The 18,399-nt window shown below is 43.7% G+C and overlaps 3 protein-coding genes across 3 annotated transcripts; 1 reads left to right on the forward strand and 2 right to left on the reverse strand.

Moving 5' to 3' along the window:
• Nucleotides 1–366: 366 nt before the first annotated feature.
• Nucleotides 367–885, reverse strand: LOC133896976 (putative cyclin-dependent kinase F-2). The gene is made up of 2 exons (XM_062337589.1): nucleotides 749–885; nucleotides 367–538 (listed from the first exon to the last, which is right to left on the reverse strand). Exons 1-2 carry the CDS (start codon nucleotides 883–885, stop codon nucleotides 367–369), a joined length of 309 nt encoding a protein of 102 aa, XP_062193573.1.
• Nucleotides 886–1,512: 627 nt separating this feature from the next.
• On the reverse strand, nucleotides 1,513–4,372 carry LOC133897886 (mediator of RNA polymerase II transcription subunit 20a-like). The gene is made up of 4 exons (XM_062338709.1): nucleotides 4,224–4,372; nucleotides 3,812–4,157; nucleotides 3,005–3,094; nucleotides 1,513–2,285 (listed from the first exon to the last, which is right to left on the reverse strand). Exons 1-4 carry the CDS (start codon nucleotides 4,238–4,240, stop codon nucleotides 2,061–2,063), a joined length of 678 nt encoding a protein of 225 aa, XP_062194693.1. The 5' UTR covers nucleotides 4,241–4,372; the 3' UTR covers nucleotides 1,513–2,060.
• Nucleotides 4,373–14,944: 10,572 nt separating this feature from the next.
• On the forward strand, nucleotides 14,945–18,022 carry LOC133896595 (thermospermine synthase ACAULIS5-like). Its single transcript, XM_062337195.1, has 10 exons — nucleotides 14,945–15,218; nucleotides 15,717–15,783; nucleotides 15,874–15,968; nucleotides 16,146–16,248; nucleotides 16,494–16,582; nucleotides 16,938–17,094; nucleotides 17,190–17,265; nucleotides 17,393–17,451; nucleotides 17,552–17,688; nucleotides 17,794–18,022. Exons 1-10 carry the CDS (start codon nucleotides 15,052–15,054, stop codon nucleotides 17,870–17,872), a joined length of 1,029 nt encoding a protein of 342 aa, XP_062193179.1. The 5' UTR covers nucleotides 14,945–15,051; the 3' UTR covers nucleotides 17,873–18,022.
• Nucleotides 18,023–18,399: the final 377 nt, after the last annotated feature.

Consider the following 18,399-nt stretch of genomic DNA (forward strand, 5'->3'; position numbering starts at 1 on the left):
ATACATGGGAGTAGAGTAGGGGATAATGTGATGTGAGAATTAGTCTTTTATACAGTAGAGACTACGAGATATGGAACTCATTTTGCTACTTTTTATCCAACACTTCGAAGGTGAATCGTGAATCCAGGCGCCAAACAAAACTCTGAGTCAGCAGCTGATTCAGCTCCATCCATATTATCCAGAAAACCATGCAACCAACTTTGTAAGCACGAATGAGAAGGCCCCGAATCGTAGCAAAACTTCGGGTGTGCTCATTTTCTTGGTAGCTTAATTTGCTTCCAACACGGGTCCAATCCAACATTCAGGTTAATTACCCAAGCAATGGTCTGAAAGGCGATGCCGTCTTCGTGGATGAAGCTGTGGCGCCTATTTTGGAAGCAGGAGCACTGATGGTGTCAGGGAACCACGTGCACGGTTTCGGAGCGCGGCGGCTGCCGTTAGCCTCTCCTTGGGGTTACACGTGAGTGTGAGGAGCCCCTTCAAGACGTCGAACCCATCCGGCGACAGCATCTCACTGGGAAACAGCTCGCGCAGCCGGCTGTGGTAACACAACCGCGGCTGCATGCCCCGCTAGCCGTCGCAGCACCTTGCTGACATTGAGCGGCGGCACGAACGTCTGCAACGTTTCCGCGCCCGGCATGCCGAGCAGCAAGCACGTAGAATATCTTGTCGAGCTGGTGGCGCCTCTTCGTCCACCTTGGACAGCACCTCGCCGAGCAAATATTTTTTTTCTAACTCTCAGTAGAACAGCTCTGCCATGACGCAGCCAAGCGACCACAGGTCGACGCGCTCGTCGTAGTCCGGCATGTCCATCAGCATCTCGGGCGCCATGTACCGGACCGCTCCTACCTGCGTGTATGGCGGCCGGGACTTGGCCGTGGACATGGACAGGCCGTAGTCGCAGATATTATGCGGTGCTTGACTGCTTGTGCATCACCTCGGCGCCGGTTAGGAGCTGCCTCGACCCGGCGCACGTCGGCCTCCGGGAACGCGCGGCCGTGGCGATGAAGGTGGTCCTTCAGTACGTGGCACAGGTTCCGACGTATTCCATGACAAGGAAGGGAGTAATTCTTTTGAAAGTGGGTTGCGTGCGACGCCATGGAGACCGACGAGGTAGGGGTGGCCGCCGCTGGGCGCCAGGAAGCAGGCCTCCCGCAGCAGCTTTTTTTTTTTTTGAAATGTTCCGATCAGTTTCCTGGTGCCGCGCCAGTCCACTGCTGCGCGCGATGAGCTCTTTTATGGTGGAAGACCTGCTCGATGACGTGGAACTCTCCGACGGCGAGGCCAACAGACATTGCCCATCACATCCTGCGATCAGCGCCTGTCTATCAGCTCGCCACGAACACTGGTGCTACATGTGCTTTCTTCGACTCTGTGTGGAAGAACCGTGCTCCTCCGGAGTTCAACTCTTCGGATGGCTCCTGATACAAGATTGCATCCAGAGCAAGGCGAACTTGTTCCTGAAGAATGTGGTTGATAATGAGGTCGGTTTGTCTACAAACACTAGTCCAATTGGGAATCCAGAAGAACGTGCTCCTGGTACAAAGATCATTAAGGGGGTGTTTGTCTACAAACACTAGTCCAATTGGGACATACATCACTAGCACACCAACATTGTCAAAACAGCAAAACCACAATGGCCAACATATCTAAGATCGCCTCAAATTACCAGCCCAAGATCACCGAACTACACTCCAGTAGACAGAAAATGGTAAAGCTTCCCCAACCTTTCATCGCAAGCTAGACGATCGAATCGGAATGGATATCCACCTCTAAATAATTAATGACATCAGTTGTTCAGTTTGTGATTTGTACCTCGACAGTGGCAAGCCATCGAGCATATATTAAAACTGCAGTTCACGAAAACAGGTGACAACTGCCATTCATGATCATTGCAACTTGCCAATTCCTTGCAGGGGGACAACTTAAATGGAAGAAAATGAAAGTACAAACCACTTGCATGTAATTACATAAGATACATGTCCAGGCACTATGAACGCTATCAGGATTAACTTAAAAAAGTAAACATGGTGATGCTGTCTAAAGTTTGATCTTCAGATCTAGCCCCTTACTGCAGCCATGAGTTGTTGCAAGCAAGTTGCATACTGAACTGCAGTGTGTTGGAAAGAATATTGATCTGAAAGACCATACTCCGAAAAGATTGATTCTACATGAATGAAACGACCAGGTAATGACTTCTTCGCAACTGTTTCCTGCCATATGTCAAAGAAGTCTTCCATGATTGCCCTGGATTTTTCGATGGAAGATAGGGGATAATATTCTACCTGCATGGAGAGTAAGAACAACCTTAATACCAACTTGCTGGCAAACTTGAGCAACATAAGCAAAAGTAAGGCTTTGACAAACAGAATGGTTGCGGGCAGATTAATTCAGGAAAATCCATCAAATGTTTCTTTTCCCCCATATTAAGAATTTGAGCCAATTACACAGAGAAAAGATGTGACCATTTGTAATGTTTGCATGGTGGTGCACAAGTCCAAATAACATGGTTCACTTTTCTATTATTGCTTTCCGCTAAAAAAAATTAGTATTGCCAGAGAAGATATCAAGCAACTTAATAGTTTGAAGCTGTGAATGTGTACTTTCAAACTGCAGTCCTAGTAGTGAAGCAACTGAGCATCGAGGCTCACAAGTTTTCAATTGAGCAAAGACACTAAAGCCTGGCATTACGTCACCCAAAGTTCATCAAGCTCAACATAATCAGTGAATGCTTCAATTAATAAAAACCTCTATCTCAAGATTAAATAAAAAAATAACCAAGTCATAGGGTACTAATTATCCATAGAGGGTGCTCCATACTAGTGGTTTAGACTTGCATACTTCAGAACAGTATTTTATCAAATCAAATTTTACATTGTTACTTCATTGCATTTGGTTTGATTTTCATCTTTTAGTAAAAAAGGCAAATAATCAGTAACGGGTTGAAAAGCTAGCAGGACATCAGTAAAATAGGAACAAAATAAAAAGAAAAAAAGAATGATACCTCCATCATGATTCCTCTCAGTGCTTCAGAATTGTTAGGAACACATTTTCCTATCCTCAAGCAGAAATCACCCAGTTGATACTGAAACCCCTGAGGATGAAAATTACTATTTAATTATGTGAAACAATTGAAATTGTATACGAGACTATGAAATAGCATACGAGATTAAGTCACTACGCATAGTCTGGACTGAAAGAAAAGGCAAAACTTACAGCTAGATGTCTACGAAAGGTAAAGGAATTAACATAGCAAAACAGGATGTAAACACATATGAAGTTTGCTCAACTCTATGATTTTCATTGACCACTACTTACTAGTGGCTACTGTATAGAAGGAAGCACCATTTTCTGAAATCAAATCAAACAGGAAATAGGCAGAATCTGGAAATAACATAAACACACACCTTTTACAACCCAATATTTTGATTTCAGAGAGCTTTGAGAATATGTACACACAACCTAGGTTAGATTAGCCTGTCCCAATTCATCTGTGTCACTTGCGGCTTGCCCCAATCACCCATGTTAATTCTTTCGTTTCCTTCACCCCCCCCCCCTGTGGTTGCTTTCCTCACAGTGGAAAGTTCTCTTAGAAAATCTCTGCCAGGAAATATGAAATTTTAAGCGAGAATAAGGTCGATTCCAATTTAAACAGGAAACACAGATTTGTTTTGCTTAGTCTAAGCAAAGACAAAACGAGTGCAATTAGACTAGAGCTTGATTGACAAATCTAGTTCGGTTTCAAGCACATTGATGAATTTGAACCAAAACAAAACTGAAACCAGAAGGGCAAGAGGGGAAGCGATGTGACCTCGAAATTGAGGGCGACACGGGCCTTGTAGGACTGGAGCTTCTCCATGACCTGGGGGAACGCGGCATCGGCCTGGAGGACGAGGCGCTGGGCGCGGACGATGGAGAAGTAGAGTCCCGGGCGCTCGTGGAGCGCGACGCCGAGGAGCTCGCGGGGCACGTCGGGGTGCTGCTGCTGCTGCTGCCCCGCGCCTCCCGCGCCGTCGCGGGTCATGGCGCGGTAGAAGAAGATGGAGGTCTTCCAGCGCCCGTCCTTGGCCCCGCCTAGTGACTCCGCGCAGCCGCACGCATCCGCGAGGATCTGGCTGTTGAGCGTCGCGCCGGGGCTCGGGTGCCAGTGCATCAGCCTGCGGCGCCGCGACGCGGAGTGAGGCCGCGGAGAGAGGGAAAAGGGAGAGGTGAGAGTAGATTACCACTTGACGGCGGGCATGGCGGCGGCTCGGTGGGGGCGCCGGCACCGGCGACGAGGGCCGCAGCTTTGCCGCGGCGCAGGGGCAGGGTGCGGGTACTCGTAGGCCGCTGGGCTGTGATAGTAATAAGAGAACAACCTTATTGCGAGGGGAGCCTAAGTAGTGGGCCGGAAGTTCGCAGCCACTGAGGCAGGCCCATGGAAATTGTCATCAAAAATCATGTGGTGTAGAGGAAGGTATCACTGTCAACTAGCTCTCAAAAAATTCAAATAAAAATATAATTTATACAGTGAGAAATAAAATATATATATATAATCATGTGCTAGGTGGCCAAGGCGGCGACACGTCTGCCGACGAGCAGCACGTACGAGACAGTAGATGGTGGAAGCAAATTCTATAGGATAGATTTGTAAAATTTTATTTATATTATCTATTTTGTGATCCAATAGTTAGACTGAAAAGAAAAAAAAGATAGAGTAGACATATATCATCATAGGAGAAAGAGTATTTCATATAATAAAATCCTATAATTTGCTTACACATAAGGCGGCACGTGATCATGACGCCGCCGGACGGCTCGAGAAGCCTCAGCGTATCTAAATGGGAGCACGCGTCTAAGCAAGGTTTACAAATTCATTTTGCCAACAAAAACTGGAGCCGGGTGGTTACCGAAAAATCGCGGTTATTACGATAACCACTCAAAATTCGGCAAGAATTTGCTCAAAATTCATTCGGTCAAATTTGAAATTTGGACAAAAAATCGCTAGATTCGCCGTTCAGTAATTGCCCAGTTACCGAACGATTTTGCGATAAATCGAACGGGTTTTTAGATAACCGCACGCTCAATAACCGAGCAATTTTGATCGAAAATCGAGCAATTTGAAGCGGTAACCCACCGATTTAACTCCCAATCTATGAATTTCTAAGAAAAACAAAAAAAATCAAAAAAATAAAAAAAAATAGAAACAAATATGGCATGAGATTTGCTATGGTTTGTTTAATAAAAAAAAATTAGCATGGCCTTTGCTATATTTCAGACATTTTCAAGGAAACAGCATGACCATATAATTGTTTTATCGAATATATGCATATATTATATATATATAGCACATCAAATTAATAAATATGTTGAATTGTCTATACAAATAGATACTAATAGCAATACGAGCATGACCATATAATTATTTCATCGAATATATGCATACATTACATATGTAGTACCTCAAATTAATAAATATGTCGAATTGTCCATACACCACCTATCAGTACTTACCAAAGTGATAGTCGATGCTTAAAATGTAGTTTGCATAGTATCCATGCCACATGCAACCTACGATATGGAAAAAAACTAGTACAATACCATGGTATAAAAATAAAATAGTTGTAGAAAGTAAATTATCATCGTCTTCAGAACCACCAGCTTGGGGGGCGATTAAATTCCTTTGTATTATATTCCTCGGTGGAAATAAATATTATCCATCGTGTAGATAGCAACTCTACTTTAAACGCTGCCCAAATTTACCCTATTCATATAGAAGTGGTTAACCATTGTTCTTGCAATATGGTATAAAATTCAGGATCTTGCTACTCATATACCCACTGAATAGGAGTTTCTGACTGAGCATTGGGGACAGGATAGTGGTACGGATACGATCCAGAACTACTCTCCATGCCATAGTTACTAGAATAGCTCTCACTATCTTGTGGTCAATCATGGCCACCCTGTATGATATGCCTTTGTGAGGATGGGGCACCGTGGTCCTGGTCCTGTGTGGCATACGAAAACTGACTCTCACCAGTGAATTGCACAGGAGCAACGACAGAGGATGGGCATGAAGGAACACCGCCTCCCTGACCATCATCGTCAGCGCTATCTGTCTTTGCGCTACTGTCATTCGATTTTTGGTAAGTTGTGTTCTTTGGGTCACTATCCGTATTCTCATTGCTTTGCACTTGTCTTTTTCCCTTACCCTTAATCTTCTTGCTCTTCTTTGGATACACCATTTTCTTCTTCCTCTTTCACATGTATGTGTCACCTACCACTTTAGCAGCCCACCGTTGCAAATCTTGTGGGTTCACTGTGTCAGTCACCATGTGAGTTGGCAGAGGTATGTCACTATCTGTGTCCTCCTCATCAAGCTCTGGGGCAACATTTGATCTACCGGTCTCCATCTAGTCCTAGAGCAGATTGTTCCTTGTTCAATGTGAGCTCTATAAGCCGCTGAAATGGATCATCATCAACAGTCGACCTGATGCTTGCATCCAAATTATTCTATATTCTCATGTTGTAGTTGACATATACCAACTTATGGAGCTTCTTTTAGCTTAAACGGTTGCGAATTTTTGTGTGGATAAATGCTAATATACTCCAGTTCCTCTCACACCCACTAGATGAAGGACATTGAGACACTAGGCGCCTAGCAAGCATCGTTAGTATAGGTGTAGACAAACCAAATATAGACCACCATTGCGTTGCAAGTAGGTAAAGTGATATAACATTTGGAAAAGTAGATAAAGTGATGCAACGGTTACATATGTCAATGCAATTTTGTACCAGGTTGAGTCTTGCCGTCACAAGCCATCCGTGAAGCGAATGACAGAGACTTTGTCCGATAAATTTCAACCTCGATAAGTGCTTCCACGGCAGTACTAACATTGGTCATCCTCTCGAATGTCTCCCGAAGATCTTTGAACAAGTTTGGGCCTGTGCCATATGCGTAGTGCATATGGGGTTCAATGCGGCCACCGCAAGTTGATGATCAAAGAATTAGTACCATAAGTATTAGAACCATAAGCATTAGTACAATAAGAAATGGAAGTGGTAGGAGTGTATCACCGGCATTCATGTAGGTCCCATTCACTAGATCATGCATTCTGCGATTGATAATTGCCATGTACTTTTCAAAATAATCCATATCATTGTGATATGGCGAATCATATTCTTGCTTGACAATGGTGTATTTCAGGAGCACCTCACTCAATGTTGGCATCTTGTCTTGATCAGTAAATCGGAGGAAGGCATGCAATGGCTGAACGGAATCGACAACCATTTTAAGATTGTCCCACCATGGTAAGATGGATAGGCAACTATGTGCATATCTTCCAATATCAAAACTAATGTAGCAAGACTGCTGAAGTTCACTAGATGCCATCCATTGCATGAATCTATCCTTTCAACGTAGAAAGCTTTCAAGAAATAGATAGTTTGTGCCAAATCTTGTTTGAATTCCACCTCACCAACTCTCCACCAACCGCGGTCTTCATCATTTCATGTAGTACAGCCATCGAGATATGGACCTTTCACTTTGAATGATAATGTCGTGTTCTCTAAATTCACCAATTGATTTCAACATTAAATGTATCATATGCGCCGCACAAGGCTACCACGCGATAACAGGATATTCCTTTCTGAGAACCTGATAGGCCTTCTAATAGTTGGACTCGTTATCAACCACGATCTGCATAATATTTTGTGGTCCCAGATCATTGACCACTGCTCTTATCTCCTGCATAAACAAATCAAGCAAATAAATATGCAACAATTGAAATACTATGTTATCAACTCAGCAAAATAATATACCTTGTTCAAATACTTTGCATCTTGACTGTAGCTAGTTGCATCTACGGACTTGTAAAAAAACATACGACCATTGCAATATATAAGGAAATTAATAATACTCATATGTGTCGGTCCAGTTCAAGAATCGCACATGATGGTCACACCATACTCTGGCCATTCTAGCATTCACTTGTCAAATATCTTTTTCAATGCACTCTCGTTCTCGTCCAGGTACTCACCATCTATATCCCGATCAGTTGGAGATGGTACACCCTCGCCTGCTATAGAACAGATGGTCATAAGTCAAAAAGAAAGAAATATGGTAACAATAAATTCATTACAAACTAAATCACTCGCCCCATTTCTGTGTTTCTTTCACTGCAGCAACAAAGGATGTGTCGTCCACCCTTCTACCAAGAATACCTGAAGTGTGGAAAAATTTGGACCATGCCAAACCAATAGCTTCCTCCTCTTTTTTTCCCTTCGCACTCCATGACTCGGTATCAATCCTCTGCTGCACATGGGTTTTTTCTATAGCAACATTGTAATCTCTGACACTTGGTGGTGGCTCCCTGATTGAAGATGCACTCATAAGCATCCTCTGTCACTTTCACTGTCACCTCCATGCTCGCAGGACTCACCTGCCCTCCTCCTGAACTCTTCCTCCCCCCTAGACTGAGCCATGACATGTTGCACATGTTCCTATTCCGTCTCCTCATTATCGCTTGTCAAATCTACTTAAACTCTTGCTGACTCTTGTCTCTGAAACCTCTCCTCAGCCTTTCCCTTCCTCTTATCTTTTGCGCTATCCAGCTCACGTATGAAACAATCACACACATCTAGAGGCACCATATCACAATGTATAACATTCGATCCACACCCAGATAAATGTTCTTTCAACCTTGTGGCACCACCGTATTTCTTTTCCTTATTGCAATAGTTGCACCTAAACCCGGGGCCAAATTGTCCCTGTCCTGCCACACCACATCTTTATTCGCCATTGATTACTCCAAAACAACCTACATCATCCTATTAGCACTCCACAAATTCCAACAAAAAAAAAACATTGAACAAAACTAACTACTAAGCGCTAACCAACGCTTTTGGACACTAACTAACCCTAACAAGTAACAACCTAAATACGGACCATAACAGTATAACCGACAGTAACTAGTTTGTATCGTCTTTCTTAGAAGAAGAAAGCTCAATGGTTATCCTACTAATGATGTTAACTTGATAAACATGTGTGGCCATGTTGCTAGTCATGCATAAATGTCTTAAGAAACAAACTTGACCAATATTAACAACCCTTGCCAGTACAAGGTAACAACCATGTGCATCAGGCTAAAAACCGACACAATAGAGTCAATTACCGAGTGAATCAACCACTAAATCATCCTAATCGACCACACAACAAGCTGTCAAATTCCTAAGAACGAGTATTGAACGAATTACATAAAAAATCGCTAGTAAATGGGCGGTTACTGAACGAAGAGCTTCAAAAATCGCTCGGCGTCAGGTGCTCTGCGCTGCTCTTCAAAGGCGGACGGTAACCCCTCAAATGTGATCAGTTACCGACACTAATCGCTCGATAACTGAAGCTTCAACGTCGGATTTTCAGTGGACTGTCGCTGATCTGGCCGGCCGAGTGATGATTCTTCAATTTTTGCTGTGGACAAACACGAGGGGAAAGTGAGTTATGCACTGACGCAAGCTGAACATCGACTTCTCTTATCCATTTGAGGTGGACCGAAATGGGTCGATTGCACTGTGTATTCGGTCCGTTTCGGTCTTTTATTCATTTTCGATCTTTTTTACAAACTCTCAATCTTTGAGCAACTATTTGGTGATGTGAAATATATTTTTTAAATTCTTTTTACATATAGTCTTAGAATTACCTCTAGTTTTTTATAGAATTTTTTCTAATTTTTTAAAATCAATTTGAATTTTTAATTCAAATTTAGTTACCGAACTTATTATAAAATCGAGCTGGACCGGTAAGATTGGTTACCGCGAATTTAAAACTGTAACCTTAGCATTTTTTAATCCTGCCCCGAAGTACTCTGCCGCGTGCTGTCTTATGTTCCACTTCCATACCCCCGCTCTGACAAATCTGTCAGTACTGAGTTTATCTTGCTAGTGTGAACAGCTGGACTGAAATGCGCTTCTTCAAATTGTGTAACTAAAAAGGTGACTCGTGATAATAACTGGTTAGTATCATATAATATTTTTATCACGCTAATTTTATTAATTATATTTTATATGGATTTTTTATTTAGGTATTTGAATTTTATAATACTTTGATATTTTTTCTAAGACTATATTTGATATGGACCTTTCTTTTTCTCAATTTTAACCCTAATTTCAATTATTATTTTATTTAGATATTTTGCTTTATAATATGTATTGAAATCGAATTGGTAATATTTTATATATTTTAATTCCGAAATTATCTAATTATAAATCGTATTCTATATGAACTCTTTGGTTAAACCTAGACTGTTAGATATTTATAATAATTAGTAGTCTAGATTTTTTTTAAATTAATATAATAATTTTGTAGTCTTAAGAGCGAACATGGTGGCTATTTTTCACTCAAATATTAAGATAATAGATAGCACTTCGAGCCGAGGCAAGAACTCGGTGGATTGATGATTGTTCACATGGACCGTATATGTTGAGGAGAAGTAGACTAAGCAGAATTATATTTATTGGAAATAAGAGTGTTTAGTTTGTTACATTTGTTTGTACATATTGAACTGAGTTTTTGTTTGGTTGAGCGAATCTAAAATTGTACGAGTGAATACAAGAGTTGAGATCGTAATTGTTTACATGAAGGTAATTTTAAGACACTGGTAAATAAGTTCACCTATATAAACGGAAATAGAAACTTGTATCTGTCAGACCAGATTATATGTATATATTTATATCTATCAAATCAGATTAGAACAATTCATATAAATAAACAAATATATTTTTTCTTAAAATTATATACATCCACTAAACCAGGACCTCTCAGCTAACAATCAGCCCCTGAGCCTGGTAGTTGCTTGGTCGAAACCAAGACCCCCCCCCCCCCCCCACTAGGTCCATGCAGTCACCCAGTACTCGCCGCCCGCAATTACCCAAGGAAGGTGAAATACGCATGATTTGTTTCTCCTCGAGTGCCACGGCAAATGATGCTGCGTGTTAGCGCGCCGTGCATGCCTCCTCCAACATGTCGACAAGATCATTGCCCATCTTTTCGACCAGGCGTGTCTGCATGAGTAGTTTGCATTGTCTCTACCCTTAAGTCGGCACACAAGTTATTTTCTTAAATCATCTCCAAGATTTTTCTTCAGTACTCAAAATCTTTCATGATAAGATTTTTTTTCTTCAGTATTTTAATAGTTTTTCTTCACAGTTTCTATTATAAAAGGATTTACAAGATCATTCCCTCTAAGATGAGATTCTCCCTTCTTTCACTTCATGTTAAGAGAAACTGCTGAAAATAAAAAGAAATAAAAGAAATAAGAACGGAGAAAAAAATCGAGAAATAAAAAGAATATGGTTGAAGATGATGTTACGTGGTGCTAGTGCAGCGTTGCAAGTGCATTCGTACGTGCTGAAATGCTACTTCAGTAGCAGGGGCTAGTTGCAGGTAGTACCAACCATCAAACATGCCATGCTGTTGCGGCACGACGACATCAAGCCACACCACAAAGGCTTCCAGATGGTCCAAAAGGCTCGCAAACGCACATATATATATATATCCTTGCATCCGCGTCAGGGTGCTCAATTAGTTTGTTCTGCCACTAATTCACGCGTCTCCAAGGATTTGCACGGAGCAAAATGACGTGACCACGATCGAGGTGGTCGAGCAACTGTTGGTCCGTACTCGATGTGGCCGAACGAAGAGCTTTCGCGCACACCCATCACGGATCACTTCGAAGTTCAGACGTGTAAAGAAAACCCGCTCAACCACGTAACCAGGCAAAGTGGCAAACCCAGTTCGGCGAAATGGTGCCGGCGATCAGTGCTTGTAGACCTCGGAACACGAACTCAAAATATAAAAATTAGTGGACTGCTTAACATTTTGGTGCATATCATGCATACAAGTAAGTGCTACTGTACATCTGTAAAGCTTGGCAGTCATACACACAGCAGGGAGTTACTCCTGTGCAGTTTTTTGTTTTCGCCAGGAACAAGCACGAGGCAAGCGCAGTTTCCGAATCCAGGCCAGCGCTGCAACGTGCGCAGTGTGCCGGTCGTTTTGGACGCACCACCGAGAAGCTGCGGCAACCGAAATTGTCAATGTGTGACTGACTACAATTGGAACCTCCAGGCACTTACGGCTAGTGAGTGACCCACCGAACGGATGCATCATCGATCAGGATAACTGCGGTACTGCGCTCTCTTTTCGCACGCCAAAAACCGGCACTGGCACACCACCAGCACCGGCCGTGGCACCATCCAAGCAAGGTGCCGACGGGTCCTCCACTCGTGCCGCCTATACCCATCTACGAAGTGCGCCATAAACAATTCTACTATTAGTGTCGTGAACAAGAAGTGCGCCATAAACGCCGATGATACGGCCATCTTCGTGGCGTGCATTAAGGAAGAGCTAAAGACCACAAGATAAATTCTACACATCTTTAGATAAGCTTCGGGGTTACGAGCAAATCTTACAAAGAGCTCGGTGGCCGTCATCCAATACGACAATAATGACATGACATACATCCTTCAACATCTGCAAATCCCACTGCTATCACTGCCTTTCAAGTATTTAGGGATGCTTTTGTCCCTATGGAAGCTGACCGTGCGGCTATGGGGCCTGGCAGGTCAAAAAGGAAGATTCTTCACCCCGTCTAGATGAGTAGTGCTCTTGAAAAACGTCCTCACAACACTGTTTGTATACATCATGATATCACACATGCTTCCAGTGTCCATCTGCAAGTGCCTTGAGAAAATTATATGCTCATGGATATGGGTGGGCATAGAGGAGGCAAGTGGAGCAAAATGCAAATTACATGGGCCTAAGTCTACCGGCCAAAGGAACTCGGGGGTCTAGGAGTCCTAAACCTCGAGAATTTTGGTCAAACACTTAGACTACGTTGGCTATGGTTCTCTTGGAAGACACCGGATAAGTCATGGGTGGGACTAGAACTACCATGTGATTACATGGATATGCAATTGTTCTATACCCTCAAAACGGTGACTGTGGGCAATAGGAACACAACTGACTTCTGGAGCAGTCCTTGGCTACATGGTTCGGCACCCAGGAACGTAGCACCACAACTATTCTTGACTTTATGGCCGTGTTGCCGAACTGTCCGTATAGCACTCACAGGAAACAAATGGATTGATGACATCCGAGACACCATCACACCGTACCTACTACCAGACTATGTTCGATTGCGGCGGGCTCTACAAGGAATTGTTCTATCTAATGTACCGGACATCATCGCGTGGAAAGGGATATCCTCGGGTGAATACACATCAAGATCAGCCTATATTGCACAATTCACTGGCAGCATCTCCGTCAACTATACGCCACTCGTCTGGGATCCTTGGGCGACACCTAGGATCAATTTTTTTGCATGGCTATTCGCCCAGAAGAGAACCTACACCGCAGATCGCCTATTGCGCAAAGGGTGGCCAAATTCCTACTTTTACCACCATTGCATGCGAAACCTGGAGACCATCGATCACCTCTTCCTCAAATGTCCTTTTTCGACAATAATCTGGACAATGGTAGCCTCCTGGTCTAACCTGTCGAATATAGGCAAACAACTCCATCCGCCCTTCTTGTAATGGTGGAAACAACATATAACTGTCGTGCCACAAGCATCAAGGCAAAAACTTCAAAGCATTCTACTTCTTACGATCTGACACGTGTGGAAGGAGCGGAACTGGTGCATATTTAAAAAACAAGCGATAAGTGAGCTTGTTGTCTTTACCTTTATTCATCAGAGAAGAATACTTTGTTTGGATCCTCATCGACGCGAAGGTCACCTAGAAAAGAAAAAAAGGGGGAGAGGGGCTTGCTCCCACCCAGGTACAGATCCTTCTTTGTTTTAGTTAGCTAGATGGACAGATAGATAGTTTTTTTTTTTCTGTTTCATTTTTGGTTAGCTAGATGTACCTCTTTGCTCCTTTCTAATGAAATAAAAAGCAGCTCTTCTGCTTTTTCGTCAAAAAAAAAAGTGCCGGTCCAGGTCCTCGCGCCGCCGTGCGTGGTGGTAACTTCCAAAAAGATCACGCGCGCCCGCGCCTGCGCCCGCGCTCGGTTTCTGCTCGTTTCTTTTGGCCGCACGCGACGCGGGCGTGGTTGGGCGCTCCACGACGGGTACGCGCGTGTGTGCGTATGCCGCGCTCCGGTGCCGCACTCCATCCGGGGTCGGGGCCGCCTAGTGCGCCGCTCCCACGCGCGCGCTTGCGCTTGATCGACTGCGCCCCTCGGCGCCAGCTCCACCCAGCGGCGCGTCCCCCCTGCACTGCATGCCATGCCACGGCGACTACTGATGGCGTGCGAGGATGATGGATAGCGCGCGCTCTCTTGCCTGGGGCACTCGGTCCAGGGAAATTATTCGTCCCACCATGCAGGCGGCAGCCGTATCCAGGAGCTCACATAACGAGGCTTCCACTAGGCTTTTCGCCGTTTGGAGAAGGGGTTATATATAGCTCAGAGTGGCCCACCGGGGGCTGTTTTGAGCTAAACACCGGCACGGGGAGAAGGTGATTATGGGCAGGTGAATTTTTAGCCTCGCTAGCTTCTCCCTGAACTCGTAAACTTAATGTGATGTGCTGGTGTTGTATACTTGATTTTTCTGGGTTTTAGCCTGTATTTTTGTAGGAAGCGCGTTCTGTAACCTGTAAAATTGGGGCTTCCAACTAATAACTGAATGAACTTTGAGCTTAGTTTCGAGGCTTTCAACTAAAAAGTCCAATGGACTGTCATCCATAGAAATCAAAGTCAAGTATAAGATTTATAAAACTTTGACCTCAGTTCTTTTTAGAACTTTGGCCTAAGGATTCTGAACTTCTTACTAAAATATTTGCCTCCACTATCGATCTCTAGATGCATGGCATGCGCATGCATGCATGATACGATGACATGTGCTACTTGGGCCCCACCCAACTGGTCCACAATACTCCCATATAAGATCGCCGCACTGCCACTGGACTCGCCACACTACACACGCCTACTCAGGTCACACAAAGTGACAAGCCAAGCTACCACCGTACGCTCAGTAGCAGCCCGCCTCTCGCCGGCCGCGACAAGGCGGCGACATGGTAGGAGCCATGCCCCCTGAGGCTCTGCCCCGCGAGGTGAGCGGCAACGGCTACAACGCCAAGCACCTGCAGCGGCAGCTGCCGGCGCCGCGCGCCGAGGCCGAGTGCAAGTGGTACGAGGAGGAGATCGACGACGACCTCAAGCTCTGCTACGCTCTCAACAGGTGAATGAATATATGCAGACGGCGGATTTGATTCCTTTGCCTTGAACAGAGGCGGCATGCAGTCTCTCTATATATATAAGAAAATTAGTCTGTACTACATACTCTCTACTATAATATATCATATAAATAAATTAAATATACTCTTTTATAATTATAAATATACTTATATACTTATTCTGAGGTACTTCGATATGAACTACATGGAAAAATTGAAAAAAAATCCATCAATTTTAATAAATTTTGACAATACCTTATATTTGTATATAAAATGTAATCTATTAAAAAAATATGTGCAAACCACTTTAAAAAATATACCTATCACTTGAACGATTTTATATGCTCATATGATTTATGTACATACCATTTATCACATAAAATAATTTCTATATCATGATATAGATATGTAGGTGTAGATATTTTCGAGAGTATAAAAATACTTCCTAGATAGATAGATACACACGACTACGACTGAGTCACTGCTGTTTTTTGCTGCGCCAGTGTGCTGCACCGGGGGACGAGCAAGTACCAGGAGATCGCGCTCCTTGACACGAAGCATTTTGGGAAGGTACGACGTTCACACAGCTTCGATCGTTCAATCTCATGTGGTTCTGCAGTTTTCTTCTTTCTTTTACTTATGTTGTTGGTAACACTTCAGGCTTTGATAATCGATGGGAAGATGCAGAGCACGGAATTGGATGAGTTCATCTACCACGAGTCCTTGATACACCCGCCTCTGCTCTTCCATCCAAAGTAAGTAGTGCTACTCAGAAAAGTTTTTAAAAAAATTTTACCAATAATTCTCCATCGTGCCACTTTCAAATTTAGAAGAGCTTTCTTTGCGGATCTGATCTTTTCTATTCCCATTCACCATTGTTTCCACACATCAATTGATCATCATGCGCTCATCCTTTCCTGGTGTGGCTTCAGCCCGAAGACCGTGTTCATCATGGGAGGTGGTGAGGGCTCTGCAGCGAGGGAAGTCCTGCGACACAAGACCGTTCACTGCGTGGTCATGTGCGACATAGACCAGGTATTTATATGCATGACATAACTCGCGACCAAATCACAGGCTCCGTTAACATTTCTAGCACTGTCTTTGGACTCGGAGTAAACCTATAATACAACTGAACTTTTACCACTGCAAAGTTGGTTTCCCGGAGAACCAAACTGTTCTTCTCGGCGCACAGCACAACAACTCGCAAATCCGTTATCTTATTGACAAAAAAAATTGCTTTACTACTATGTCATTTTTGTGGCAAACTTATGCATGGTCAGGAGGTTGTGGACTTCTGCCGAACGTACTTGACGGTGAACCGCGAAGCGTTCGACAGCGATAAGCTCTGCCTCATCATCAACGACGCCAGGTATACATTTAAAAAGAGAATGGCCAGATATCAAATGAACGACGTAGTTCTTCATGACGTAGTTCTTTTGCTCTGGTAGCACACAAAGTTAAGAGTTGATCAGTTGGAGTATAATTTTTGCGGTCGACTAACTAAACAACTTAGATCTAAAAACTGTACTAGCATTCGCTATCAGAGATCTACAAGTTGCATGTATTAGTGCTACGTGCCTACAGCTATGGGCCCACTGGGATCGTACGAAGCAGACATTGACCCCCCACATTATCCATTATGCACGAATAGGTTGGAGAACAACTCTTTTGGTCTGTCCTTTTGATTGGCAAGTACCATCAGTGTCATCTGTGTATGCATGCAGGGCTGAGTTGGAGAAGAGCAGTAAGAAGTTTGACGTGATAGTTGGAGACCTGGCAGATCCAGTGGAAGGAGGCCCCTGCTATCAGCTGTACACCAAATCGTTCTATGAGCATATCGTCAAGCCCAAGCTTAATGACCACGGCATCTTTGTCACCCAGGTATGGTTAAAAAAACTCTCCGTCTTTCAGATATGACATCGGCTGCAGCATACCAATCTGATGCAATATCGTCGATAACTTTGCGTGATCGATAGGCTGGCCCTGCCGGTGTTCTTACTCACAAGGAGGTCTTCTCATCGATTTACAACACCCTTAGGCATGTCTTCAAATGTGAGTGCTGTTAATCATCTGCCTAGTTTCTTCAGCACCTATTGTATTAACTGATGATAACAGTATGGGACCCTATGCCACCTTCTGTCTGAGCCTGTAACCGTTTGCCAATTTACTTGTGCCGCAGATGTTCAAGCTTACACTTCTCATGTTCCATCGTTTGCAGACACCTGGGGCTGGGTCATGGTACTGACACTGTCATGAATTTATCGTGCGCTGTTTCGTTTGACATTCCAATTTCATTCAGTGTGACCTGATGATGTGCTGCTTGCGATTTGCATTTCAGGCCTCGGACCATCCATTCGATCTCACTGCCCAGCAGATCAATGAAAGGATCAAAGACAGGATAGAGGGAGAGCTTGTCTACCTGAGCGGGGAGTCCCTCATTTCCTCTACCACACTGAACAAAAGCGTTCATCAGTCGTAAGTATCATACTTTTGTTCAGTTAATCAGACACTTAGTTATGACAGTGTTCATCGATATGCTAATTACTCTGCTGATTTGCCTTCTGGAAAAAAAACATGCAGCCTGTTGAATGAGACCCATGTGTACACCGAAGACGATGCCAGGTTCATCTACGGGCATGGAAGGGCGTGCTGCGCTTGAAGACTCTCGCTTTATCTTCCTGTATCAGCGTCTCCATGTATGCAATGGCAAACGACTTTGTCACTTGTCAGTTCATAGCTAGTTGTAAGTCAGCCACTCTAAATACAAAATAATAGAAAGGAGATGAGTAATATGTACCACTTGTGAAAAGTTCTTCGTTTTGTCGTTGTCCCGCGTCCTACAGCTACCAGAAATCACCGCACAAGCCAATGGCTGGGGTGGCCTTTCATATATAGCCGGATCGAGTCGGTATTGAGAAGTTAGATATCCTTAATTAGAGGAGCTAAACTAGGAAGGTTACAACTATACAAATATATCTCTAATACCTGCCCACAATCGTATTGGGAGGAGCCCGGACGCAAAGACTGCAGCGGAACTCAGTAAACAACTATACAGGTAAGTCTTTAGTCATTATGTTTGTGAACTGGTGAGTGGAAGGCACGTGAAGGACTCAAACATGCCCGAGAGACACCTTCTCATGAACAAAATGAATGTCAATCTCAATATGATTCATGTGCCAATGTTGA

This window comes from Phragmites australis, chromosome 17 (genome assembly GCF_958298935.1).
Source record: "Phragmites australis chromosome 17, lpPhrAust1.1, whole genome shotgun sequence".
In the NCBI taxonomy this organism is placed as follows: domain Eukaryota; kingdom Viridiplantae; phylum Streptophyta; class Magnoliopsida; order Poales; family Poaceae; genus Phragmites; species Phragmites australis.

Coding starts and splice junctions, on each gene's coding strand:
- LOC133896595 (XM_062337195.1), top strand. CDS start 15,052: ATGGTAGGAGCCATGCCCCCTGAGGCTCTGCCCCGCGAGGTGAGCGGC. Junction 15,784..15,873: donor ACACGAAGCATTTTGGGAAG/GTACGACGTTCA, acceptor GTAACACTTCAG/GCTTTGATAATCGATGGGAA. Junction 17,689..17,793: donor AACAAAAGCGTTCATCAGTC/GTAAGTATCATA, acceptor AAAAACATGCAG/CCTGTTGAATGAGACCCATG.
- LOC133896976 (XM_062337589.1), bottom strand. CDS start 885: ATGTCCACGGCCAAGTCCCGGCCGCCATACACGCAGGTAGGAGCGGTC. Junction 539..748: donor GGCTGCGTCATGGCAGAGCT/GTTCTACTGAGA, acceptor GTGTTACCACAG/CCGGCTGCGCGAGCTGTTTC.
- LOC133897886 (XM_062338709.1), bottom strand. Junction 3,095..3,811: donor GTGTCGCCCTCAATTTCGAG/GTCACATCGCTT, acceptor TTTCATCCTCAG/GGGTTTCAGTATCAACTGGG. Junction 2,286..3,004: donor TGAGAGGAATCATGATGGAG/GTATCATTCTTT, acceptor CTCTCCATGCAG/GTAGAATATTATCCCCTATC.